The sequence below is a fragment of the Eubalaena glacialis genome, chromosome 4, assembly GCF_028564815.1.
Source record: "Eubalaena glacialis isolate mEubGla1 chromosome 4, mEubGla1.1.hap2.+ XY, whole genome shotgun sequence".
Classification (NCBI taxonomy): Eukaryota; Metazoa; Chordata; class Mammalia; order Artiodactyla; family Balaenidae; genus Eubalaena; species Eubalaena glacialis.
The window spans coordinates 158,176,624-158,202,439 of record NC_083719.1 but is presented as its reverse complement, the minus strand read 5'-3'; the positions used below and the strand labels follow the sequence as shown (position 1 = coordinate 158,202,439).

Below are 25,816 nucleotides of genomic sequence, written 5' to 3'. Positions count from 1 at the left end.
CCTGAGAGGCCCTCCTGCCCCGCCCCCCAAGGTGACGTCCGCGAGCCTCAAGAGGCAAAGAGCAAATGGGCTAGGGTGCCCGCCGGCCCCGCCTCCGCGGCGCCCACGTGCAGCGGCGGAGCCAGGGGCCTCCCCGGGACCACCGGCCCCCAGAGCACCACTCAGTGTGCGGGCCTCTCGCCACCAGCACGGGGCTGGAGACTGAGGCCCAGAAAAGCCAAGTAACCGGCGCTGGGTCGCTGAGCGAAGCGGCAAGACGCAGCACAACCCCACCCCCACCCCCAGCCCGGGAGTTCGCCCAAGGGCCGGTCCTGGAGCCGGCGCCCGTAGAAGCCCTACAGGAGTCCTAGGGGGCGGGCGGGCTCGCGGAGGGTGGGCTGCGGTTCCCGGGCGCGTTCCAGGGGCGGGGCCAAGAGCTGGGCTGTCCCGGGGCGGGGCGTTCCGGGGGCGGGCCGGGCGTCTGTGTTTGTTGCACCGTGTCAGTTACATTGTAACAAAAGTGGTGCAGCCGCTGCTCCGGCCAGCACCCTAGGCCCGCCCGCAGCCAGCTGTCGCCGACATGGAACCCGTGGCCAGCAACATCCAGGTCTTGTTGCAGGCGGCGGAGTTCCTGGAGCGCCGCGAGAGAGGTGAGGAAGAACCCTTGGTCGGACTCCAGGCGGCGACCTCGCTGACACTGGCCTGGGCTGGACTTGGCTCCCAACTTGAAGGATGCATGGCCTTAGGGCAGTAGTCCTGGGGCACCCCCGCCCTCAATTTAGGGGTCCTCGGGCAGTGGGGCTGGAGGGGTTGGGGAAATGGCCCTGTAGCCAAAAGCCCCTCCCTGACCGTGCCGTGCCAGGGGACCCCGCTGGAACTAGCCCCAGCCTGACGCGAGCGGGGGCTGTCTCTCGCAGAGGCAGAGCATGGCTATGCGTCCCTGTGCCCACACCGAAGTCCGGGCCCAGTCCACAGGAGGAGGAAGCGGTCTCCCCAAGCTCCTGGCGCGCTGGACAGTGGGCGGTGAGGAGGGCCTGGGGCAGCGGGGAATCTGGGGGGATGGGCGCCGTCCTTCATCGGGCCCCTCCACTGCCAACTTCCTCCTTATTGCTCGCATCTTCTGGGCCAGGTACCCTGCTCTGAAGGCATTCAGACACCTCCTGCCGTTTCCCCATCCCCCAAACACACACTCTTCGTTCAAGGACTATTTCTCGAGCACTCCTGATGTGTTTGGAACGGTGAATAGTTCTGGGTCCTGCTTGCACTCACTCCTAATACTGCACATATCAAACCACTCGCTTTCCCCCACAGGCTTTCTCCTTTTCTCTCCTCCTCTCAACCCTTTGCACACTGTTCCCCCCAATTTGAATGCCTCTCCCCCCACTACCCATTTTGGGTAACTTGTGTTGCTGGGCTCAGCTCAAATGTCACCTGTTCAGGAAGCCCTTCTTGATTGCTGCTAGGGGGCCTCCTTTGGACCCCACAGTCACCTGGGCAGGCCTCCTTACTGTCTCTGCCTCTGCCTGGGACTCAGGTGCCTGAGGCCAGCACAAGGTCTGCACAGTGGGCTAGTTTGGGACACAAATCTGTAGTGAATTTTGAGGCCCTGGGAGCCCTGGGACTGAAGGTGTGGGCAGTAGCTGACGCCCCCTCACCCAATCCTCCCTGGCATTGGCAGGTCTGTGCACAACGAGCTGGAGAAGCGCAGGTGAGTCCCAACCCTGCCCTGATAGCACCAGGCCCCAGGAACTGCCTCCCTCTGGCCTTCCCTCCCCTGCCGTCCCTCATCTGGCCAGCAAGCCTGGGCTGGCACTGCCCTCTAGACCCCTTCCCCCACAGGAGGGCCCAGCTGAAGCGGTGCCTGGAGCAGCTGAAGCAGCAGATGCCCCTGGGGGCTGACTGTGCCCGATACACCACACTGAGCCTTCTGCGCCGGGCCAGGATGCACATCCAGGTAAGAAGCTACTTTGGCGCCCCAGGGCCAGCTTGCCAGGATGCTTGGAGAGGGGTAGTAGGGAGGGGCTGGGTGGAACTGGGGAGAGAGGTCTGAGGTGATAGCCCAACTGCCTGACATTGGACAGTTCGCTGTGCTTTTAGTTTCCAAATTCGTTAAGTAGGAAGAAAAGCAGAAAATAACTCAGGATTGTTCTGAGGCTTTAAGCAAGTTCTTCCAATAAAAGTTCACTTGTTATTACAGCAATTATTACTTGGATCCCAACTGTGAGACCCTGAGCGAGTTATGTAGTCTCTCTGGACTTCATTTCCTCCTCTGTATGGGGGGCATTCTGTGAGGGGTCATGTGTAAGGGTCCCTCGGACTGGAGAGCGCTGTTTCTTGCTCTTCCTCTCCCCCATCCTTGAAGGCCTCCTGTTCTCGGCGGGTGTGGGGGGGGGGTGCGGGGGAGGGGGTGTCCTGACGCTGCTTTGGGAGGCAGCTCCAGAGGCCAGGAGGGGGAAAGTACCAAGAGGACGCGAGTGAGCCACCCTCCCAGGGCTCTTGCTGCTGCCCGGGCTGAGCTCGGCGCCCCCTGGTGGATGGGAGTGGGGTGTGCTGACTCAAGCACAAGGCAGCTCCACAGAGTGGGGATTAGAAGGGACTTGGAAACAATAGAGGCCTCTTCCTGCTCTCCTGGCCCTTTTGACAGAGGAAGAAATGGAGGCAGAGCCGGCTGATGAGAGGCAGATTCAGAACCGAAGCCTAGGTCTCCTGACTTGCATTCTTTTCTTCAACAAGTGAGCACCTGCTCTGCCAGGCCCTGTTGTGGGCACAGGGGGCAGTGGCAGAGACAGATGGAGGTGCCATGCAGCAAATAAATCGTGGTGTGGAAACTGTCAGCACTGTCCCATAGGTGCCTGCGTTCTCCTCATTGTGGCTGAATAACACCCTGGCCAGATAGCCGGCTCCAGTTTCTCGCATGGAGTTGCTGACTTGGTTCTCAGAGGGATGATGTGTGACCTTGGGTGCTGGCTGGCCCGTGGGCAGGACCTAGGGATTGCTCCTTCCTTGAAGCCCCGTCACCCCTCTCCTGGACTCCCTGCTTCCTGTTTTGCCTCCACCTGGCTGTCCTCCCCACCTTGCCCTAGAATGTTCTTTGCACCACATAGATCTGTCCAGGTCTGCCTCCTGCTGCAAACCTTCCATGGCTCCTGACAGGACAGTTTCAGTTTCTTCCTGTGAAACTCAAGGCCCTTCACAACACAGGCCTTGCCACTGGTCTCATCTTTCCCCATTCCTCACCAAAAAAGCTGAACTCTCCATGCTTTTCCCATTTTCCCTCTGCCTGGATGCTTCTTCCTCCCCTATCTTTGCCTGGGCAGCTCTTACTCATGCATCTACTCCCAGTCCAAATGCTCCCTCACCCAATTCTCCCCTTCTTGCTGACTGAATGCAGGCTTCCGTCCATTGAGGACCCTGATGGGAGAACCCTTGGTCCTCCAGTCCCTGGAACTCAGGGCTGGCAGAGCTTGCGTGGGGGCAGCAGGAGGGGACTAATGCTGAAGACTTAGGACTCCTGGGAGGGTCTTGAGGAGTTACAAACTGGTAGCCTTTGTTTGTTCTGTAGTTTTCTAAAAATTTAAATTAGTTGGCAGCACTTAAAAGGACATTTGACATGAAAAAATGTGATTTCCCTGCTTCTCTTTAAAAAACTGGGAGATCTGGCAACATTGGGCCTGTTTCCACGTGGCAGTAATTGGCCTGGGCCACTGCCTCGAGCCTTAGTATGCACTCACTGGTGTGCCCCAGTCCCCTGCAGTCCCTTTTGCCTGACACCAGACACTCCACTCCTTCACATCACTTGACTGGGCCCCGAGGGCCTTTGAGATTGTGGTGCCCTCCCTCCTCCACCCATCTGGACAGAACTCCTGGGCCATTTACATGGGACAGAAGGGCAGGAGGGCCTAGCTTCCTGCAGGATGTGGGAGCAACCCTCTGGGGCCCAGATCTAGTGAGCCCCTGTCTGGAGCAAGCAGTCACCACGTGGCCACGGTCCGCCATTGAGTGGTGTTGGGGTGAGGCCCGAGACCCCAGGTAGCTGACCCCAGCCCCTTGCTCCCTCGGATCTGCAGAAGCTGGAGGAGCAGGAGCAGCGGGCCCGGCGGCTCAAGGAGAAGCTGCGCAGCAAGCAGCAGAGCCTGCGGCAGCAGCTGGAGCAGCTCCGGGGGCTGGCCGGGGCTGGCGAGCGCGAGCGGCTGCGAGCAGACAGCCTGGACTCCTCGGGCCTCTCCTCTGAGCGCTCCGACTCAGACCAAGGTAAGTGCCCTTAAGCGGAGGGGTCGAGTGGGCTGAGTGGCCCAGGTCCCCTGACTGGCCTGCTCCCTGTGCAGAGGAGCTGGAGGTGGACGTGGAGAGCCTGGTGTTCGGGGGCGAGGCTGAGCTGCTGCGGGGCTTCAGCGCGGGCCAGGAGCACAGCTACTCACACAGCGGCAGCACCTGGCTATGACCCTCGCCTCCTGGAACGACCTCTGCCCTCAGCCCACCCTCTGCTCTGCCAGGCTGGAGCCCTCACCAAGCCTCCAGGGCTGCTCAGAGTACTGTTGGAATGGACTAAAAGGACCGTGTGGGAACAGGTGCTCCCCGTACCTTGCTGCTGGCTGCTGGCAGTCCCACCTAGGACGGGGTGCTGAGCCCCCCCTGAGCCCTGCAGGGCAGGCACCTTGGGCCCAGGCCACCCTTCCAGGCGTTTTTTGTAGCACTTGGCTCTGCTGTCCACAGGGGCAGGAAGCCTCTTGGGTCCTCATGTTCCTTCTTAAACAAGGGCCCCTGGCCTTTGCCCTCTGCATACTATATTTTCATTAAAAGCCTCTTTCTTAACTTCCTGTCCATGGTCTTGCCTGGTGAAAATGGGGGAACTCCCAGCCACAGACAAACTGGAAAAGAGGAAATGAGATCCGTAGCCACCACAAACACTGCTGTCCGCATCGGGCAGTGCCCCTTTACTCCTCACAGCTCAGAGGCCTCAGTCCCTGTCTGTCGCAGTAGGCCTGAGGCTGAGTGACGTGACCTGCCTGAGGTCCAAAGCCAGGAAACAGGTGAGTCAAGATTTGAACCAAAGCTTTCTGACACCAGAGCTGGGGCCGACTGAATTCAACAAGTATTTATTGAGTGCCTGTTATGTGCAAGATTTTGTTTCAGGTACTTGGGACACATCAGAAAATAAAACAAAGGTCCCTGCCCTCATGGAGCTTACAGTCTAGCGTTTATGACCACTTCACCTGGACGTGACCCTCGGCAAGTCACTGTACCTCTATCCTCAGCCACCTGATGCAGGAATAAGCAGGCCCAGCTCAGACATGGGTAACGGCCTGGTGTGCTGGAGAGGCCAAACAACACACCCACCCCCAGCCCACCACCCAGACAGTAGACAGGGCTGGAAGCTGACTTTTAATAATAAAGTACAAGGAGAAAAGAGCACAGGGACTGGAGCAAGTGGTCTGCTGTGCTGCGGCACCAGGGCCTGGGCTGGCTACACAAACTGCTGCTGTTGCTGCTGCTTCTTGGTGGCTGCCTTGCTGGCAAGGTCCTTGGCCTTCTCTGTAGCTGCCAGTGCCGTTTCCTTGGCCTTCTCCTTGGCTTCCTTGGCTGTTTCAACAAGGGTTTTGGGAGGGGCCTCACCTGGAGCAAAGGGTGGGGGCTGGTATCAAAGAATGCCAAGACCCACCTAAATCACCTCCCAGGACATTCATCTCCTGTGCGCCAGGCCCTGAAGGAAATACCCAGGGTACAGATGAGTTGCTCAGAGTAGGGTGGTGACAGCTCCAGGCTCCAGCCCAGGCAGGGCAGTTAGGACTTGACTCAGCCTCTGCCTGTGTGCAGAGCCCTCACCTTGCAGCTTGGCCAAGATGTATTCAAAACCCTTCATAGTCTTGGTCACGTTGCTTTTGAACCGGGCGAGACCAAATTCCTGGCAAAAGATGAGAACGGGAAGGATTCTGAGCTGCCCACTGAACCCCAGCCCGGACTCTATGTTACATGCCCTGGGCCCCAGAGCCCCAGCACCAAAACAACGCTGCTCACCTGGACAGCTCTGGAGACGCCGAACAAGCTAGAGGAGACCCAGGCTTCCCGGCGGATTTCGGTCCAGCCGCTGTTATCAGAGTTCACACGGTAAACACATCGTTCCTCTACCACCTGTGCAGGCAGTCAAGCCAACCACAATCGTGTGGGAGTCCTTCACTTTGCCAGCTTGCACATAAATTTGATTCCCTGCCTCTTTTCACGAGGGGAAGCAATAAAATGAAAACCGATTCCTTTCCCTTACTGCATTCCCAAGCTGCACTTTGGGAAGAGAGTAAGAAGATGAAAAAAAGTCATGTTGCTCTCTAAAAACGTCTCTTCTGACCCTTCAAACTAAAAGGCACATGGACTCTTGAGATCAGCAGAGGGCCTTCCAGCTCCATCCTGGATGTTTTGTACCTTTACATCTAGACATGTGTGGTGTTTTCAACCTGCCTTCCACCCACTTTGGCCCTTGAGCTCCTGGCAATCCAAAAAAAAAGAAAAAGAAAAATCTGGCAATCACCACAGCTCATTATCAGAGAGGAGAAAGTGGACCTGTACTTCCAAGAGAAACACTTAAGACACCTGTCACAGCTGGACTGAAAGACATTTCTTAGAGCTGGATCTTTTCTTGGTAATTTACAAAACACAGCTGTAGTGCCCTCAGGGCAGTCAGCTGTGAGGCCCTCAGATAACTCTGGGACAGAGCATTAAGCTGCCTACTCACTCTGTGACTTCCCCTCTCTGAACTTCACTTTCCTCTTTGCACAATAGAGAGTAATACCCACCTCCCTGTGTTATTGTGAAGATTAACTGAGAAAGAAAATAACAGTTCTCTGGAAGCTTTTAGGGTACTCACAGGTGAGAAGATACTGTAGGATGTTCCTTAAACCAAACCATGGGTTTTCAAGCCTTTTTTTTTTTTTTTTTAAAGCAAGGGTATGTGGAACCCTTTTCCCCTGAAATCTCAGGCAGAAATCCATTACATAAGACAGATAAAAGATTCTAGTCAAACTGGGGCAAGGGGCCCAGGTCCTCCCCCTCTAAGGTACATCCAAGGTACCCTTTATGGCTTGACAGATTCCTGTTTGAAAACCACTGCCTCCCTCCGTCCCTCAGCATCATGTCTGTGGCCCAACCTACACACGTGCCAGGCACAGTGTGAGTGCTCTGCATTTAGTACTTACAACGACTCTGTAAAACAGGTAACCCCTCCACCACTGTATGAATGAGTCAAAACACAGGTCCAGAGAAGATGACCAGCTGAAGAGATCATCTGAGTTTGTACTCTAGAGCCAACACTCCTCAGATCTGCTTGGATCATAGAAGCTCCCTCATGGCTCCCTAGCCACATGTACCTGGAGCTCTCTAGTTTTGGGGGAACCAAGAGGGAGGGGTCTCACCATCAGCCGGGCATGGTTGATGTTCCAGGTGAAGGTGGTCATGGTCTGGTTCTGTGGGTCCACAATAGAATCCTCCAGGATGTACACTGAGTGAGCAACATTGGCAGGAAATAGTCGCTCAGCCCAGCGGGGCATCCTGTTCGTCTTGGTCAGGAGTCGCCGGGACAGGAGCTTCTGGTCAGGGGTCACCTCCCGGTGCACTATGTCTTCCGTCAAGACATGTTTGCTGCAGGTGTCAGGGTGAAGGTGACTCTCAGGAGCCGGGCCCTAAGAGACTGCCTGTTGGGGTTCCCATCTGGAGCCTCCAGGCCCAGAATGGCCATGCCTTTCCCCAAACTTGCAGAGTGATCTGTGTTGTGGCTCAGACCTGAACTAGAGTCCCTTGAACCTAACCCAGGGCAAATTCCAACTCCCGCCTCCTCGCTGACCTGGATTCCTAGGCCTTCCAGCAGGGCTGGACCTCATGATTTATTGCACCACTGGAGAGCGTCACGGCAGAGAAGTAGACAAGCGCCCGGATTTCCAACCCCAAGATCCCTCCCCAGCTCCTGTGCCGCCGCCTCTTCCTGTCTCACCACCCTGAGATGAGAGAACCTTTTACTAGGGCCTCAAGTAAACTATTGCCCAGACCCAGCCTCCTTCCAGTACTAGCCTGGCCGCTTCCCCGATAGGTCCTCTCGTCCTAAACGTGGCCACGGCTCCGGCGATCCCCCCACTCGAAGTCGAGTCTTTCCCGGCCCCCACACTCCGATCTCCAAACAGCGGGGTGGGAGGGTTGCTCTTTCCAGGGCCACGTACCTATAGGGATTCGGGTACCGCTGCCAGAAGGCAGCGAACACTTGGTCCCAGGAACTCCGGAGCACGCTCTGGCCCAGGAAATACTTCACCATTGTCCCGGCCGGGCGGGCTCAGCGCCCGCGCAACATCAGGGGTGCGGAGCCCGGGGGGCACGCGGAAGCCGGGCTGGAGCTCGACGCTCGGCCGCCAGGCTAGCAGCTCAGTCACTCCAGCGCCGCACCCTAACAGCCGCCACCGCCGCCATGAGGATTTGCCTAGCCGCGCGCCACTTCCGGCGCAGCCACGCACTGCCCACCTCTTCCGGCGCCTGCCCACATGACCGGGCGGCCCCGCCTCCCCGGCCTCTGCCTCCTCCCCACCGCGGGAGTCGCGGTGCTCCGGGCCGGAGCCAGGTTGGAGGGACCCCTCCCAGGCTCTGTGGGGAAACCGTGCCGGAGCGGCCCCTAAGCCGGGCGGGCGAGCGAGTAGCGGAACGAGCGAGCGAGCCGAACGCCGGCGTTGAGTGCGCTTCCCCGCACGCTCCCAGGCCGCCCCGGGTCCTGGGCTCTCAGAAGGAGGATCAGCACCCGGGGCCGAAGAGCGGGGGCGGACGGAGGCGTTGCTGTAGCTCAAGCTCGTCGCGGCGTCTGGAGTCTTAGGTTAGCTCCTGGGGTCGGGGACTGAGGCTCGGGCGCTGCCTGCCGGAGTGGAGATCCGGTTTGCCTCCCGCCCCCGCTCAGGACCCTGACGCGGGTGAGGCAGCCCAGGGAGCATGAGCGGGCAGCGTGTGGACGTCAAGGTGGTGATGCTGGGCAAGGAGTACGTGGGCAAGACGAGCCTGGTGGAGCGATACGTGCACGATCGCTTCCTGGTGGGGCCCTATCAGAACGTGAGTGCGCCCGGCGCGGCCCAGCACGGGTGGGAGGGGGCTAACCCGCATCCGAGGCCCTGATTGCTTCCCCTTTGTTGCAGACCATTGGGGCCGCCTTCGTGGCCAAGGTGATGTCCGTCGGAGACCGGACGGTGACTTTGGGTATTTGGGTAAGTTCTCTGGGCATGTCCTGGGAAAACCCATTCCTGAGGAGGCGTAGGTCCTGCCTATTACTGGCTGACTTGTAGCCTCATAGAGGCCATTTCTATTCTCTAGACCACAATTTAAAAACGGGGTCTGGAGAACGTGGTATTAGTTGGCAGTTTTGGGGAGTAGCTCAGCAACTCAGGCCAGGGCTGAGCCTCCCCCTGCCCTTCAGGACACAGCAGGCTCTGAGCGCTATGAGGCCATGAGCCGAATCTACTATCGGGGCGCCAAGGCTGCCATCGTCTGCTATGGTAAGGATGGTTTTGGCCTGTTTCTCAAACAAGAAGGGGAGGGTGCCAGGCTGGCCTTACAGAACAGCTTCTGACCCTTGGTTGTGTTTCCTGCGTGTCCCACACCAAGACCTGACAGACAGCAGCAGCTTTGAACGGGCAAAGTTCTGGGTGAAGGAACTGCGCAACCTAGAGGAGGTAGGTGGCCTGACCTCACCAAAAGACGAGACAGGGGCTGGGGATCTGGTGGCCCGAGGGGGGTGACCCTCACCTTGTCTTCTGCTCCAGGGCTGTAAGATCTACTTGTGTGGCACCAAGAGTGACCTGCTGGAGGAGGACAGGCGGCGCCGACGTGTGGACTTCCACGACGTCCAGGACTATGCAGACAGTAGCTGCTCCTTAGCTCCCTGGGGCTGGGGGAGGGAAGTGGCTACTTGGGTGGGTCACAGAAAATAGGGACTGCCTTGGCTACCATGGCAAGATCCCCCATGGGAAGACTTTCTCTGGCCTCCCTGAATCTGTGGGGTTCAGAAGATTCCCTGTACTGCTAGCCTTCCCTTTTGTCTGTGTCCACCTAATTCTCAGGTATGAGGCTTTAGACACTTCTCTTTACAGATATCAAAGCTCAGCTCTTTGAAACATCCAGCAAGACAGGCCAGAGTGTGGGTGAGTGCTGTCCTGGGCCTCACGGCAGAACACGCAAGGGCAACAAGGGAGACAGAGAAAAGCCTAGAGGGCTGGTTACTGGGTGATCCCAGGGCCACTGGCATTTGATCCTCACCTATCACCCTTTTTCCTGCCAGATGAGCTCTTCCAGAAAGTAGCAGAGGATTACGTCAGTGTGGCCGCCTTCCAGGTGATGACAGGTGTGTCCTTCCCTAGCTCCTGTGGAGACTTCCTCTAGGCCCACAGCATCTGGCCCCCTTCATGTTACCCCAATAGAATGATGCTGAGCTGCCACCTCTCTCTCTGACAGAGGACAAGGGCGTGGACCTGGGCCAGAAGGCAAACCCCTACTTCTACAGCTGTTGTCATCACTGAGTCACCACTCACCTGGCCTGGGGGAATTAAAGGAATTCCCCCAGAGAGGCTGGACCTAGCTTTTGTCTGGGCTTGGGTGATCACACGTCTGAGCTACCCCGGGTCCCCATGGCAGCAGAGGTGGCACCTGCCTGTGCTGGCCCATGGAACGGAGGCAGCATTTGGGCTGACTGATGGGCACAAGGAGGGTAAGGGCTGATTTGGACCCCAGGCTTCTGCCCTGGACAGCACTTGTGTCTACAAATTATTTAAGTGGCTTCTGATTTGTAAATAAAATCAATGCACTGTGAATCACACTCAACCCCTTTCCCTGCTGTGTGGATTGGGTGTCAAGATACCTAGTACTTTCTGGGGCCACCTGGCTGCCCTCGCTTCCTATATCAAGGCTCCTCTTAGCTCTTTGGAAACCAACTGACTTCACCCCAGGGTTGCAGCTGAGATAATGGAGAAGCAGAAGGGCCCTTTCCTATTCTTTAGTGGGGTCAAAGATAGGGCGAGAAGCTGGGGTTGGGGCAGTGCAAAGCTCACACTTCCTTCTTGGTGCTAAGAAGATCAAGGAAGGCACTGAAGTAGTATCCAGAGATCAAAGGGTCAAGCACTTCTACCTCAGACTCGCTGGCTCTACTGCACCTCTGTCATGTCTAAGTCCATGAGTCAGTCATGCCTGTGGCTCAGATCCTAAGCTTCCTAGCAACACCCTATAATGTGGCTTAACAGTAGAAAAATCATAGGTTCTGCAAGACTTAGAAAGGTTTTATGGATCCAGATTGGGATCCAACTCAGCTACTCAGAAAAGGGACTTAAACTTGGCCTGTGTTTCTCATCTGTAAAATGAAGTGACCACTACCCAGTTCAGGACTATGAAGATCATGAGTGAAAAGTAACTGTAGGACTAAATGCTTGTCTTCCCACACTCTTCCCTGGGGCAGGAAGTTCAGGACTAAGTCAGAAGGGAAGCAGATTCCCAGGGTTTCCTGAAAGTGTATTTTTGGGCCTCGGACATCCAGATATTTCTGAAGAATCAGATGTTACTGCAGACAGGACCAACCCTTCAACCAAAAGGAAGCATATGGCAGCCTTTTCTGTTATGGGATGCTCAGCCCCTTTGCCTCACTTTACCATTTTAGGCCTAGGCCGAGTCCTCTGCAGTGCCCAGCACCTGCTCTAAGAAACTAAAAACTTGGCCAAGATGTCTAGACTCACACTCAGAAAGTGCTTTGGTTCCACTTCCTTTTTAAAAACCTCAAAATACCCTTCCTTCGTGGGTGATGGAGGCTTCCTGTGTAGGGACTGAAACTGATGCCAGCCACTCCCAAAAGCAGCAGAAAGACATTCTGACAGCTGTGGCTACTGGGAGGAAACCCACACCACTCCCATGAGGTGCTTGGAGGAAGGGCTCAGTTCCGTGTCCCTGGGAACTACCTCAGGGGCTGGCTTCTGCTCTCACCCCAAACCCATCCTCCCTCCTGTTAGGCTATGTCTCCCCACGGACAACAAAACAAAACACAGGGCAAGGGCCATAAGAGTAAAGTTAAACTTTACTTTACAGTAATTTTTTTCTATATACAAAGAATTACAGTACATGTTTATGGGGACTCCTAGCACAGGGCTCCCCTCTTTTTCACTAAGAGTTCCACTTATCACTGACAATCTATTGGGGTGAAGGGGGGCAAAAAAGTGATGGACCTCAGCTGACACCCCCTCTGCCCCTTTCTTAAAAATATAAAGATAGATCTCTATTGTCAGCTTGTTTTTTTGCCAAGACTTAGCTGCTCTTCCATGAGCTCCTGTGTGCTGCACTCGCCCGTCTTCAACACTCTCACCTACATGCACACACAGGCAGCACCCACCTCAGACCTAGAGACCACCTGTTCTCTGCCCCTACCCTGGAAGTCTAAAGCACCAGAACCACTCATTTCTGCTCCTAACTCCCTAGGCTCACCTCCTGTCCAAAAAGCTTTGCTCGATTTCCAGGGTGTTACACCTGAAGCCCTCAACAGCCTGATGTTTTGAGAGTCATGGGAAAGTAGCTCTAGAAAAGGGACCATATGAGTTTAACATGTGCTATTTTTGCTTATGTTGATAGGAAACATTTCTCCCCAGGCTGTGGATTTCTAATTAAAATAAACTCTTTCCACTTCCTTAAGAAATATTACCCTTAATCTTCATAAGCAATAGAGGTGCTCCCATGAGAGTGGAAGAGGTAGAGAGGGGCAGAAGGTAGCTGAGGGAGACCCCACACTTGGAGCTCTCTACCAACCTGTTCAGGCAGTGTGGACAGAGGCTCTGGACAAGGTGACACCAGCCCTGAGAAACTCAATGGCCACCCTCATCTGGAAATAGCATCTCTTCCACCTCTGGACTGCACTGGACTATTTCAGGGTCAGGTGCAAGATTCACCAAGGCTGTACCTTCCCCTCCTCTAATAAAGCCTCAAGGAAACTACATAACATCTCTTCTTCCCAAACAGGAATCTGGGTTTCTCAAGTCACCAGTCCCTCAACCCTTGGCAGTGCTTATTTATACCAGGAAATTAGCACCATCATTGCATTTTTTGTGTGTGTACAAAGCAATTACCTATTCTTTTTTTCAATTTATACTACAGCAACCTCTGGCCCTGCTGCACTAACTCTAGGAAGCTCAGCTGAGAGCTAACCGTCCACAGCCAAGGAAAGTCTCGTGCAGCAGCTACCCAGCTCTAATGATCTGGAATGTCTAACACGTGGAACAGCCCAAACATTATTCAGCAGGAAAAGGGGCTTGTGGCAGCTCCTTTCCTGCCATGATCTCAGAGAAGTGAGGACACTGGGCTACTCTGACCTCCTGACAGACCCCAAGAGGATGACAATGTCCCCCAAAAAAGCCTTAGGAGAAAACCCGCTTTATAGGAGCTGACGGAAAAAAAAAAAAAAAAAATCCATCCACATTTAGTGCTCTCCTGATTCTTCTCCACAGGGGAAGCTGCCAGGACCAGACTTCCTTCCTGCCACTGTTCTCACAAGGCAACCTGGGAGTCCAGCTCCTGTGAGTAGACGCTGCCAAGCCTGGAAAAGGATCGCTGATGCACTTCATGTCCTGACTGTAGTGTGGGGTGGAGGATGTAAAGAATAAAATAATTATTTTCATCAATGCTAAAGATGTAGATTTGGTAGTTGTTCAGAAGAGGATCAACACAGTGATTTAAATCACTTCAAACTCAGTAACTTCAGGGGGAAGCAGACATTTAAAAACTTGGATGTTTCTGTAGCAATGACAACTATTTTGCTATTAGAATGGGTTTGCTCCAGTAGAGAAGCAAATGAGGCTTTGAATTCAAATTTCAACAGTTTCCATAATTTTTTCTGACTTAACAGGGCTAGGACAGGTATTAGTTCTCTAACTACCTATGGAAGCTATGGCTTCCCCCTCAGAAAGGCTTCCTGGGGAACTGGCTTAGAGGCAGACGCTCTATTGAGATCCTGATTTACAAGCACTTGGCCAAATGCCAAAATACCATCCTACACAAAGATCAGGAGTTTCCAAGAGTAAAGATTTCCTTTTAACTGCCAAGTCACACCCCCTGGAGAAAAGGTCTCAGTATAGGTTCCAGGAGAATCCCCAAAGGATGGCAAGGTCACCCACCCCAACGGGTCATGCAAGAGTCTCACTTCCCAAAAGTCCTTCCGACTCTGCTTCTAATTGTATAGTGACTGCTTTCATGATGTTAACAATCTAGTATCAAATGCTATCAGTGGGCCTGAGAGTTGAACATCTAATTTCCAATCAACCTAAGAGAGTCTTAAAATGGCCCTCATGAAAGCCTGGCTGGCTGTCCATCCATTTAAATAAACAGCTTCAGAAGCTGTTTCCTACGCAGGTCTGGAAGGAAGCTTTCCAGTGAATGGGAGAATGGAAAAAACTGAAACAAAACCACAAAGTGGCCCACCTTTCCCTCACTCCTTCCTGTCCTGTGAGACATATCTAGAGTGGCTGTCAAGTCAATTACCTACCAAAGCCTACATCAGAGAAGCTCCTTCAGGATCAAACTTCTCCACTTAAGAATTTTACATAGCCTGCACACCCCCCCCCCAACAAAATTCACAGTTTATTTCATGAAACAAAGAGCTACGGTAATTTAACACACAACACAGTGGAAAGAGATTCTGACAGCGCAGTGCGGATATCTTTTTCTGATCACAACTACAGATGACAGGAGAAAAAAAGGGCACAGGACTGGCACCAAGCAAATCCTACTCATACAACCTAAGAGATTAGGGAAAGGGACCTACTAGCTGCAGTTATATACTTATTATTCTCACACATGATAAATACTTAATATAATGAACTTTTAATGTTCTGGGTGGATTTCTTTAAAAATATCTTTTCCATGGTTTAAAATTTTTTTAAAAGAAAATAAGATGCTTTGTTTTCTCTTCCTCTAAAACAAAGAGCTTTTCCTCTCTGATGATGTGGGAAGAGAGACAGGATGACAGGGGAGAACTAGGCAGGTGGAATTTACAGAGGAGAGTCCGAGGTCTAAGTGAGATGCAAGAATAGGCCCCTAAACTCAGGGCAGCCCTGCCCAGCCTCATGCCTCTGCCTGAGTTCAAATGTCTCAACCCCAGAGACAGACTTTGGGAAATAAAAGCAAATTCTTTTTTAAATCTTTATATAAAGCGCAAATGCTTCTATAACAACAGTTGTTCCCTCCTTAGAAGTATGGGAGTAACCTCAATAGAAACTCAGGAGGAGGAAATTGGGACAAAATACAGAATCTTGTTGAGGGTGTAAAAGCCATAACTGAGAGAAATGGCCAGGAGACCTTGGGGCCAGGAGATGGCCTGTTGGCTAAAGCTGCTGGCTAAGTTGGCAAAGCAGAGAGGTAAACATGTTTGGTCTAGGGACAAAGAGGGGGTAGGTGAATGAGAAGGAACTGGCCAAACAGCACTTCCTGTTGGCAGTCAGTGAGCTGGGTGAATGGTAGGGCAGGGTAGCACCAACAGATTTCCCAGCCCTTGGGCCCCAGCTCAGGGCAGCAGTAACAGATAATCAGCAGTTATGAGGAGTCATCTCTTGGACTGGACATTGCTCTAAACGCCACATCTTGCCAGTCATGGGGAAGGGTTCTGGCTTGCCTTTGAGCTAAGTCAGCAGGCAGGTGCTCTCAATACAGAGCACAGCATTTCTCAGGGAGAGGGTGGTAGAATCCACTAGTGAAGAAGACTCCCTCCATTCAGGTAGGAGGGCAAAGGATCAGGAGAGAAGTAATTTCTTGCCAGGATCTGGCACTCTCCCTGAGCTGGTGGTGGATCTAGCCCAGAGCTTGCCAGAGATTCCCTAGGTCTACTGCCCGAGACTCTGAAATCTGAAAGCACCTGAGTGTTTGGGGGACAGGCATGGGGTGGGTTGATGTAAAAGGAGGGAAATCTGTAGAAAAGAAAGGTAAGCTTGCCAATTGCCTTCTTACACTGAGGGAAAGCTGTGTCCTCACAGAGCCCAGCCCTCCAACCAACTGCTCCACCAAGGACAGATCTTTAGACTCTCCAGAGCCCAGACAGAAGCAGCAGAGGCTGCCCAGCCAACAGGCCCTACCTGCCTATAGAGGAGACCTCCGCATGAGTGTGCACACATGCACATACACACAGGCACACCTGACCAGGAGACACTCAAAACAACCACTTCTGGGGCCACAAAGGACATGACAAAATGAGCCCGGAGCCCCAGGGCCCCTCAAACATCCTGTTATTTCCTGGTCAAAGGTTCTTTAAAAATAACCTGGGAACCCAGGCAAGCATGTTAGGCTCACAGGGATCAGGTCTTATTTATCTCTGTATCTCCTGCCAGTGACTAGCACCAGGCCTAGCACACATGAATGTTCAAGAAATCACCACCGATTTGAATGGGTATCAGTTCCTCCCAAGGGTTCATCAGGTACCCTCAGTGGGGCTTGGTAGGGCTAGAGAAATAGCTTTGAGAGCCCCTCTACCTTCAACCTGACCAGCGGAATTGAATCCCATGCTTGACTCCAGAGTGGACTTTTTATTTCAAGTTCACCATGAGTAAAGGTTGGGGGAAAGAGACCCGAGTCTGTCTGTCTCCTTGGCTGGGGCCCACTTGGATTTCCATACATGGTTCACCCAACCACAAGCCCCCACTGGCTAATGTCGCAAGAGTTCTGAATGTTGGGATATAAGGAGAGAATAACAGTGGCAAAGTGTTGGGGGTCTGTCTGTTTTTTAAGAGGGAAAAAGAAGATTTTTCCCTTCCCCAAGAACCCTGGGGGCAGCTGGTCTGGTCATGTGGCATTTACCGGTATTATTTCTGTTCTGACTCTGCACACTTGTGACTGGAAGGAGCCTGGTTAAGAGCTGGAAGGGTATTTTGCTCTGATTTAGGGTCTTGCCCTCTTCCAAGAGACCAGCAAGTCTGTGCCAATGTCTGTGTGCTCCCAGAGGACCAGCAAGTCTGTGCCAGTGTCTGTCCAGCCACCATGGGCCAGAGCCCTGGCCCTGGTGAGGCCTTGCCCAAGGCCCAGGGACTCTGCTCTGTGGTTGCCAACTTCTTCTCTTCAGTGGAGAGGGAGGATGGGGCCTTCCCAAGAGGCCTGAAGGACTGCCCACTCTTGGCAGCAAGTCCAGGTAGTTGCTGGCCTCCGGCCATCTGCTTCACCTGCTTCACCAGGCCTGGTGCTTGGCTGGGAGGCCCTGCGGTCTGCTCAGCCCCTGCAGGTGCTCTTCCTGAGGCCTGAGTTGCTGGCTCATACAAAAAAGCCTTGGCAGGGGGCTGAGAAAGAAGTCTGGCCTGGGTGAGTGATTTAACAGCTTGCCAGGAGTGCTCTGAAGGGGCCGCTGCTTTGCCCGGTGGCTGAAGGACAGGATCTGACACAATGCCTCTCTCAATGGCTCGTGACATCTGTCCCAGACCTTTGCTGGCAGGCCACGAGCTCGACTCCAACACTGGCATCTTCTCATCAACCTGTGGTGTGATCTCATGGGGAGAAGCTGCCCGTTCCTTCTGGCGAGGAGTTAGGTCTATGAGATCCATCACCAAAGCAGCTCTATTTTTTGACTGAGTATTCTGGTCCACAGGCCTCAGTGCTTTTTCTTTAGCTACCAGGGTCTGGACCACAGCTGACAGTACTTTGTCAGGAGGTGGGAGTCTCTGGGACAAAGAGGCATGGGATTTGTCGGGGGGCCTGTCTGCAGTCTGGGGTTTGGGACCGCTGGTGACTAGCAGTTTGTCTGGCTGTGGAAGTCTCAGGCCAGTAGGGACAGGGGTTTTCTCCAGTGACTGGGGCCTTGGGCTGGCAGCACCTATGGATTTATCCAGCCTTGGGTCAGCTGTCCCCAGAGGTCTTTCCAGTGGTTGTGACCTGACTGAGGGTGAGGAGCTTGGGCCGGTCACTGGAGAGGGTCTGTCAGATAGTTGGGGTCTTGGTCCTGCCATTGCAGGTGGCCTGTCCAATGGCTTCTGGCTGGATACCAAGGATTGGGATTTGGTCCCTGACCCAGCAAGGTCCCTGACCCTATCTACAGGCTGGGGCCTGGAGTCAGTTCTATCAGGAGGCCTTTCAGGCAGCGGTGGCCTCTGACAAGTCCCTGCCAGAGCTTTTTTGGACAGCGACAGCGTCTGGTTGGTGTCAGCAGATGGCTTGTCCGACATCTTGGGCCCCTGAGCAGCTACTCCTGATGATTGCTCTGCCAGGTGAGTGCTTGGGCCTGGAGGCAGCGGTACTGTAGGAGGTACATACTCACGGATCTCCCCAGGTTCCAGAGGGTTGGGCCCACAGGGATCATGCTCAGTACAAGACAGACGCCCATCCAGTTTAGAGATAAAGAGCATCCCTTCCCGATGCTGCTTACAAAAGGAGCTGGGACACATCTCACAGAAGGAGGCTGCTTCCTTTCCGCAGATGTCACACTGATGCCAAGGACACTCCCATTTCCCTGAAAACACAGGTGTGAAACAAAGGCTTAGGAAAACAAGACATGCATATGAGATGGGTCATGGCTCTGGAACTAAGTCAAAGGAGTGATTTCAAACTGCTGCCTTCTGCAGAGAGCTCATGCCACTTGCTCACCTCCCCTCCCCCAGGATCTCAGCTTTACTTTCTGCAAAATGCATAAAAATTACAGCCAAGTATCAACTAGCAACTGAATATCAATTAAAAACCAAGCAGGAGTAAAAAACAACAAAAAAACCCAAGCAGGAGTAAACCCTGATTTCTACAACTATTTCCAACAAGGAGAAAAGCAACAACAACAATAAAACAAAACCCAAAGCTCCCCTTAGATGGAATGTGAAGATATTACTTTCATATTTTTACAAACTCCATTTGTCCTGTACAGCCTTTAAATATTCAACTCTATAGGAAAATCTCAGCCAATTAAACTGCTTATTTGGTTATTACTAGGAACAGGGAGCAGATACACAAAGGTGAAAAATGGAAGCAGATTTACCTTTGCTCAATGTTAAGTCTGGAAACTAGCACAAACGTTACCTGTGTTGTCCACACAGAATCAGCAGGAAAGACCCAAAGCCAACCCAAGCTACTCTCTTTTCCCCTCATTTCATGATACCCGAATCTCTGCCATGGACAGTGTTCCGTCCCAGCTCCTTCCAAGTAAACTATGCTAGAGCTCACTCCTGGCTCATAGGCAAGATCAGTTCTATCACAAACTGTGCCAGCTACGGCCCTGAGTAATTGCTTCTGAAACAATTCCCCATTTCCATTTCCAGGCACTGAGGTCAGTGTTATGGCCTTGCCCCTACACTACCTTAGTTTCTATTATTTCATTACCCTGGCAACCACATATTGAAGGAAAGCTAATTTGGGGACAAACTCCTCTCACTCCCACCCTTCTTTATGGGTTGCTGGGAGGATAAAATAACATAAAATGCTTGACAGAGCGAGTGAGTTTCTGTTCCCTTCTCTATAACCTAGGATTCTAAGCCTTTGTTGTCATTTATTTTGACACCTCTCAACACTATGCATGGGAAGACCAAAGGGCTCTGAGAATTCTGGCAGAGAACAAGGAGAACTCTAAATGGATTTTGGCACCAACCTGCTGGTCGCTTGGTTAGATTGAGACAGTCTGCATGGTAAACTTTGGGGCAGCCTGGCTTCTTACAGGAGACGAGCTGGCCAGCATCCCCACAGCTGAAACACTCATCCTCTCGCTCCTTTGTGATTTCACCCTGGGTCCTGCGCTTCCCCTGTTGCTTCTTCTTGAATTTCTTTGACTTTTCCTCTGTGGCAATGGGTTGATTCTAGAGGTCAAATATTGTCGACACATTAGTTGTATGATCTTGACCAGGTTAACTATCCTCTCTGAGCTTCAGACTCTCCTCTGGGAAGACACAGTCCTCATAGACTATTGTGAAGTTAAGAGAAAATACAGGAAAAGCACTGGGCATATCATAGGTACCCAATAAATGGTAGCACGAATTTTATCTGGTATCAACTACTCCTACCACTTGAGCGAAGTAAGAGAGAAATGTGCTGCTTTTTGTTGACACACAAGACTGGTATTAAAGGTCATCCTTTAACAATAAGTTTTATTTTTATTCTTACATTTGTCTAATTTCGAAACTAAGGAAGACTTCTCTGGGTGTGTGTGTCACACACATTTCTTAACTTATTGAACAAACCTTCACTGAGCACTTAGTATCTTAGTATGAGCCATGTGTTAGGAAGACACAGAAAGCTAATTTGTGGCCCTTGCCTTTGACAAGCTATGCATCTTTACCTAAGTCAGTTTAGGTTCATGTCCACCACTCCCCAAGATAGACCCTGGTGCAGCCCGCAGGTCTACTCTGTGCTCCCCTGCAGACCACACTTGGTCACCAAAATGCATGGTTTTCATCGCATTATTTATCTCAGCCTAGGAACATCCAGGACCAATCCAATTTATTGCCAGCCCACAGTGATCTCCTCCCATTTCTAAACTTCTGCCCCTGAATTTCCCTTTCACTGATTCATGTGTGAAATGCTACAAAGACCCTAACGATGCAGAAACTGACATCCCTAGTGCACCTAACACCATTAAACTCTGTTACTGTTTTAATTTATAGGGACTAAGTCAACTGCACATCTTAAGGAACAAGACCATTTAACCAACTAACTAAACAAAATACAAGATCCAATATAAATTTTCTTATTTAATAGATAAAAGAATAATCACTGGGTGTTCTTCATTTATTATAGCTCAAAATGATTACCCTCTTTAGCTAGTGGTTTCCATGCTAATTTGCATTTTTCAGTTCTTAATGTTGACATCACAATCAAACAAGCATAATGGGAAATACCCAATTGGAGTCACTGTGTAGTCTACTTTGCATCAAAATTAAACTTCAATTTTCAGCATGCTGTTACTTACAATAGAGAAATCTGGAAGCATCCAGATGTTCATCTATTACGGTTCATCCATTATATAAAAATTTAAACAGTCACTAAAAATGATGGTTATGAAAATTATGTAACAGCAAGGAAAAAATGTTGTATAATATTTAAGAATTATAAACAATTCTTAACAGTTATAGAATTATAATTCAGTTAAAGTACACATAAAAAACCAGAAAGTAAGATACAACAAAGTTTATACTGTTACATGGTACATGGTTAAGATTAAGGGTCCTTAAAAAAAAAAAAAAGTTCTATGTTTATCTACAGTCTTATACTACATTTGGAATCTTAAATTCAATATCAGATTCTTTGATATCTTTAAAAAGGCAAAAAGAGACACAGAGACAGAGACTGAGACTCTTTCTTAGGAAATGTGAGTAAGATCAACTAAGACCAATAAAAGACATGGGAAGTAACCTACTTTACAGATTCCTATTTTACAGCTTTTTTAGCTAGAAAGGTATCACTAATTAGAAGTCAGATTGTTCAAAACACTTCAACAATATCCAAAGACCCTCTCTAGTGTACCAAACTGATCAGCAGAATGCTTAGTTAAATTGCCAGTGTCCCTACTGACAACTATTCAATGTCATTATTTCAAAAAGACATCTTCTTAAAATAAAGACTCAGTCCTGCCACATGTTAGGGAGGGAGGACCACACCATTATCCCTGATGCAAACGTTTAAAAGGTACCTTTGGCCTTACACCCAAAAAGCCACTGCAGTTCGGAGCTCCACATTTGCAAACAGTCTTTCCATTCCCAAGACATTCTAGGTTGTAGTTGAAGGTAAGTTCAGTGCCTGCATAAAAGACCATGAAAATATTAATATCTATAGCTTTAATTACATTATTTCTGTATTAATCACAAAAGGCAGACTTCCAAGAGAACAGATTAATTTTTAAAAGAGGATTAAAAGGATTTACTAACTCTAATCGCACTATATTATTAACATACTAATAAATCCTAATCCTATAACATTATTAATGAGCTAATATAACTTAATAACAGAAAGACTTATATGACTTCACAAGTAATTTTTTTAAAGAATTTTTTGATGTGGACCATTTTTAAAGTCTTTATTGAATTTGTTACAATATTGCTTCTGTTTTACCTTTTGGTTTCCTGGCTGCGAGGCATGTGGGATCTTAGCTCCCTGACCAGGGATCGAACCTGCACCCCCTGCACTGGAAGGCGAAGTCTTAACCACTGGACCGCCAGGGAAGTCCCAACAAGCAATATTTAAAATAACTTTTACTATAGATGTGTTAATCCCAAATTGTTTTTTATTTTTTTCTAACCATTCAGATTCAAAATATATTAATTCATTACCAAAAACAGACAAACAGCAATTTATTGTGCACTGATGTGCCAGGCACTGGGAAAGCAAGTATGAAGGAAACCTGTCATCTGTGCCACGGTGAGTACATCTTACCAGGCAGCACTCAAGGGAGACAGACATGTCAATACAGAATAATACCAGAGAACTCTAGACCACAAGACCTAAGCCCTGGCTATACATCCCAGTTACACCACAATCTAGCTGGCTGATTTGAGCCCAAGAGTCCATTTGTTAAATGCAGATAACAATCTCACGAACTTACTGAGAATGACATAATGTACATAGCAGAAATTTGTAAATTTTAATAGGAGATGTACAAATTTAAGGTATAAAAAGTCCCCTTTCTGTCACAAGTGCATTTCATCAAAACTGAGAGCAAATAAATCACACATTCAAACTCAAAGCGTGTTAGGGAAAGCCTAACAAATAGAAGAATTTTATACAGACATACAAAGAGGTTATCTCTGGGTGGGGGTAATGGCTTACCGTTAATGTACAAAGTGATAATTGTTCAGTCAAAATTGTCAAAACTTAGGAAGATTTCCCTTTGCAGAATGACAAATCTTCTATCAGTGAGACTAATTAATATATACAGTTTTTCATCTAATATTGGAAACATAATTATTTTTTAATTTGGTTGAGCAAATTATAAAGCAGCTGGCTTATATTTAGGAGTCCATATGGTACAAATGCTAGAATCACTTGTGGCCTGGTAAGAGGCTCACATTGTGAGGAGCCTGTAGGAACCAAGACTGACCAAGGTAACAGCAGGGTCACATCTCCCCTCCCCACTGTGAACTTACTGAATGATGGGTAATTCTATTCACACTAATCTTATTTAAAAATTTATGAGCATATAGCTGAATTTTCATATATTTAATGTGCTTACAATGCAACTCAACCACAAGATAGCAAGATACTTGGCATAACTTGCTGCTCACTCAGCATCCACTATGTAAACAAAACCACACAAGGGGATAATCAGAAAGGTATCAGTGTGCATACAGGAAAGCCGTTCTAGAAAACAGTCTAAAATACAATAATCTGCAATCTGGGGGGATGGCAAATGGCACTGGAGAAGAGATAAACAAGGAGTGAGTATGACACATCAAAGACAGAAAGTAACAGGTATGTGAAGAGCCCATGAGGTTGGATGTGTAAGGAGGAGAGCAAGCTGAAAGTTCTGATTCCATTCGCAAGGCTGAAGCTCCTATGGGCACTCTGCATGGCAATGAGCACATTCTGTCTCAATTCCCCCACCCCACCCTTGCAGACTGGGAGGACAAGAATAAGGTCTGTCAATTCCCATACCATTCTACCTGAGCTGAATGAATATGGGAGAAGAGAAATTTGTGGCTAGACATGGTAGAAGAGGGCATCCCCACGGACACAGACTAAACTTCAAAGTAGAAGTGTGGTACTAAAAGCAGTCAGGACAGAGATAAGAACTGAAGTCACATGGCTAACATTTGAGTAATTAATACAGAGGAACACTGCCCCTCCCTCCCCCAGTGTGGTTAGAGAGAAAAATGGAGAAAAGAATGAGAGATATATCAGATCCAAGAATCCAAGTAACATAGATATGCTACCAAATACTTTACAGTACTTTTGTAAGGATTAAATGAGACAATATGCTTGGAACAGTGTCTGGCATTGGATAAATGGTAGCTCTTACAGCACTCACTTGATAATTTCTGTTACAAAGCAGAAATCTACCCGATTTACTCTGAAGCCATCCATTCCAAAAACTTGATACAAGTTACTGATTTTAAAAATCACTATCATTTAGTCCAGCAGAGCACAGTGCACAGTGATGCTCAAGCATTGTTACTTTCATCATTAAACACTTTATGTGAAGCAATGCAAAACAGGAAAAAGGAACCAGTGGCTCAATTTTTAAAATATGAAAACTGTCAGAGCCTTTAAAATTCTAAAGAGCCTAAAAGACTCCTGGGCAGCAGTATATTTAAATTATAGAGAAATAGATATATTGGGGGGGGGGGTGTTGGGTGTTATCCACAGATTGAAAAAAAGAAAAGGCAACAGACAAAAAGCTGACAAAATTGCTCTTTAATTACTTTATCTTGATTAGTGTTTCCTGAGGTAAAGGACACTGACTGGGCAAAGCAGAATGCTCATATGGGATTTCTGCTTTGAAAGTCATTGGACTATGCTACTGTCAATTACAAACTACCCAGGCCAGTCTGATCTCATTTTGAGTTAGGAGAGTGATATGAAAATGCTTTGCTAGTATTCCTGCAAAACTTATTTTGAAAAATTATATACATCCTTATACATTCAAACTTATACAAGTCTAAATATTTTTAAAAATCATGCAATTTAGAGGGTGTCATATGTATATGTATATACGATATGCTTATAATTTTTTCATCAAAACCTTGACACTAAATTTTAAGCTCCTTTAATTGATGGAAAATATCCATCATATACCTTTACTTTCAAACCTCTTAGCCCTATCAGGTTTACTTTCAATTCAAATAAACATCTTAATATTGTGCTGATTACAACTACCTCACTTCTACACTCTGAATTCTCAGAGACATAATAGGCATCCAGGCATGCCACAACATAGCTGTGCATTCTCCAAATGTCCAGTTCTTTGAGACCCAAGAGGTGAGGGTTTTTGTTTTTCTTAGCCTTGGGCTCATAAACCATAAAATTCAGATGGGTAAGAGGTGGATATTTGGTTTATAAAGTGGGTGAAGGGCAACTGTAAAAGGAGACCTGGACCGTTGACACTTTCTAAGGCAGACCAGTTTTTTAAAAAAATAAATTTATTTATTTTATTTATTTATTTCTGGCTGCGTTGGGTCTTCATTGCTGCGCACGGGCTTCCTCTAGTTGCGGCGAGCGGGGGCTACTCTTCGTTGCGGTGCACGGGCTTCTCATTGCAGTGGCTTCTCTTGTGGCGGAGCACAGGCTCTAGGCATGCGGGCTTCAGTAGTTGTGGCACGCGGGTTCAGTAGTTGTGACACACGGGCTTAGCTGCTCCGCGGCATGTGGGATCTTCCCGGACCAGGGATCGAACCCGCGTTCCCTGCATTGGCAGGCGGATTCTTAACCACTGTGCCACCAGGGAAGTCCTAAGGCAGACCAATTTTTAAGGAGTTCATATAAAAGCTATGGAAAAGGTCTGGAAATTTATTCCTTTAAAACGATCCAGGGAATTCCCTGGTGGTCCAATGGTTAGGACTCGGTGCTTTCACTGTGGTGGCCCCTGGTTCAATCCCTGGTCGGGGAACTAAGATTCCACAAGCCGTGTGGCACGGCCAGAAGAAAACAAACAAACAAAAAAAACCAAACATCCATGCCCAAACCTTGAAGACATCATGCTAAGTAAAAATGATCTAGCCACAACAAAACAAATATTGTATGACTGCACTTCCATGAGATTCCTAGAGTAGCTAAAAAAATCACAGAGACAGAAGATAAAATGGTGGTTGCCCGGGGCTCGGGGAGGGGGGAAATGAGGGAGTTATTGGTTAATGGGTATCTTCAGTTGGAGAAGATAAAAAAGTTCTGGAGATAGATGGTGGTGATGGTTGCAAAACAATGTAAATGGACT

General features: G+C 49.8%; 4 protein-coding genes across 8 annotated transcripts in view; 2 read left to right on the top strand and 2 right to left on the bottom strand.

Annotated features, from left to right (window-relative positions):
- Positions 1–511: 511 nt before the first annotated feature.
- Positions 512–4,689, top strand: MXD3 (MAX dimerization protein 3). The gene is made up of 6 exons (XM_061188512.1): positions 512–629; positions 897–1,002; positions 1,658–1,687; positions 1,819–1,933; positions 4,047–4,230; positions 4,305–4,689. The coding sequence occupies exons 1-6, from the start codon at positions 560–562 to the stop codon at positions 4,418–4,420; spliced, it is 621 nt and encodes a 206-aa protein (XP_061044495.1). The 5' UTR covers positions 512–559; the 3' UTR covers positions 4,421–4,689.
- A 364-nt stretch (positions 4,690–5,053) lies between these two features.
- Positions 5,054–8,450, bottom strand: PRELID1 (PRELI domain containing 1). Its single transcript, XM_061189982.1, has 5 exons — positions 8,178–8,450; positions 7,380–7,605; positions 5,995–6,108; positions 5,803–5,881; positions 5,054–5,592 (listed from the first exon to the last, which is right to left on the bottom strand). The coding sequence occupies exons 1-5, from the start codon at positions 8,267–8,269 to the stop codon at positions 5,444–5,446; spliced, it is 660 nt and encodes a 219-aa protein (XP_061045965.1). The 5' UTR covers positions 8,270–8,450; the 3' UTR covers positions 5,054–5,443.
- A 56-nt stretch (positions 8,451–8,506) lies between these two features.
- On the top strand, positions 8,507–13,634 carry RAB24 (RAB24, member RAS oncogene family). 2 transcript variants are annotated; one of them, XR_009700859.1, is made up of 9 exons: positions 8,507–9,045; positions 9,129–9,197; positions 9,407–9,485; positions 9,595–9,662; positions 9,753–9,852; positions 10,080–10,130; positions 10,268–10,330; positions 10,441–10,693; positions 13,461–13,634. XR_009700859.1 is itself a non-coding variant. In XM_061189983.1 (8 exons), the coding sequence occupies exons 1-8, from the start codon at positions 8,929–8,931 to the stop codon at positions 10,503–10,505; spliced, it is 612 nt and encodes a 203-aa protein (XP_061045966.1). In that variant the 5' UTR covers positions 8,507–8,928; the 3' UTR covers positions 10,506–10,796. The 2 variants fall into 2 exon arrangements, 1 of the variants encoding a protein (XP_061045966.1); XM_061189983.1 differs by lacking the exon at positions 13,461–13,634 and having other exon boundaries at positions 10,441–10,796.
- Positions 12,026–25,816, bottom strand: part of NSD1 (nuclear receptor binding SET domain protein 1) — a 137,759-nt gene continuing 123,968 nt past the window's right edge. For all 4 annotated transcript variants that reach the window (XM_061189980.1, XM_061189981.1, XM_061189978.1 and 1 more), the window contains 3 exons: positions 21,584–21,690; positions 19,550–19,754; positions 12,026–18,430 (listed from right to left, as the gene is read on the bottom strand). In XM_061189980.1, the coding sequence (XP_061045963.1) occupies positions 16,800–18,430; positions 19,550–19,754; positions 21,584–21,690 (1,943 nt within the window). In that variant the 3' untranslated portion in view covers positions 12,026–16,799. The remainder of the gene's footprint in view (positions 18,431–19,549; positions 19,755–21,583; positions 21,691–25,816) is intronic.

What these genes read in the sequence shown, in the direction of transcription:
- RAB24 (XM_061189983.1), top strand. Translation starts at nt 8,929, where the DNA reads ATGAGCGGGCAGCGTGTGGACGTCAAGGTGGTGATGCTGGGCAAGGAG. An exon ending in TGGTGGGGCCCTATCAGAAC is followed by an intron (nt 9,046 to 9,128) that starts GTGAGTGCGCCC and finishes CCTTTGTTGCAG; the next exon opens with ACCATTGGGGCCGCCTTCGT. An exon ending in CGCCTTCCAGGTGATGACAG is followed by an intron (nt 10,331 to 10,440) that starts GTGTGTCCTTCC and finishes TCTCTCTGACAG; the next exon opens with AGGACAAGGGCGTGGACCTG.
- MXD3 (XM_061188512.1), top strand. Translation starts at nt 560, where the DNA reads ATGGAACCCGTGGCCAGCAACATCCAGGTCTTGTTGCAGGCGGCGGAG. An exon ending in CCTGGAGCGCCGCGAGAGAG is followed by an intron (nt 630 to 896) that starts GTGAGGAAGAAC and finishes TGTCTCTCGCAG; the next exon opens with AGGCAGAGCATGGCTATGCG. An exon ending in GGGCCAGGATGCACATCCAG is followed by an intron (nt 1,934 to 4,046) that starts GTAAGAAGCTAC and finishes TCGGATCTGCAG; the next exon opens with AAGCTGGAGGAGCAGGAGCA.
- PRELID1 (XM_061189982.1), bottom strand. Translation starts at nt 8,269, where the DNA reads ATGGTGAAGTATTTCCTGGGCCAGAGCGTGCTCCGGAGTTCCTGGGAC. An exon ending in GCGTCTCCAGAGCTGTCCAG is followed by an intron (nt 5,882 to 5,994) that starts GTGAGCAGCGTT and finishes ATCTTTTGCCAG; the next exon opens with GAATTTGGTCTCGCCCGGTT. An exon ending in CATCTTGGCCAAGCTGCAAG is followed by an intron (nt 5,593 to 5,802) that starts GTGAGGGCTCTG and finishes CCTTTGCTCCAG; the next exon opens with GTGAGGCCCCTCCCAAAACC.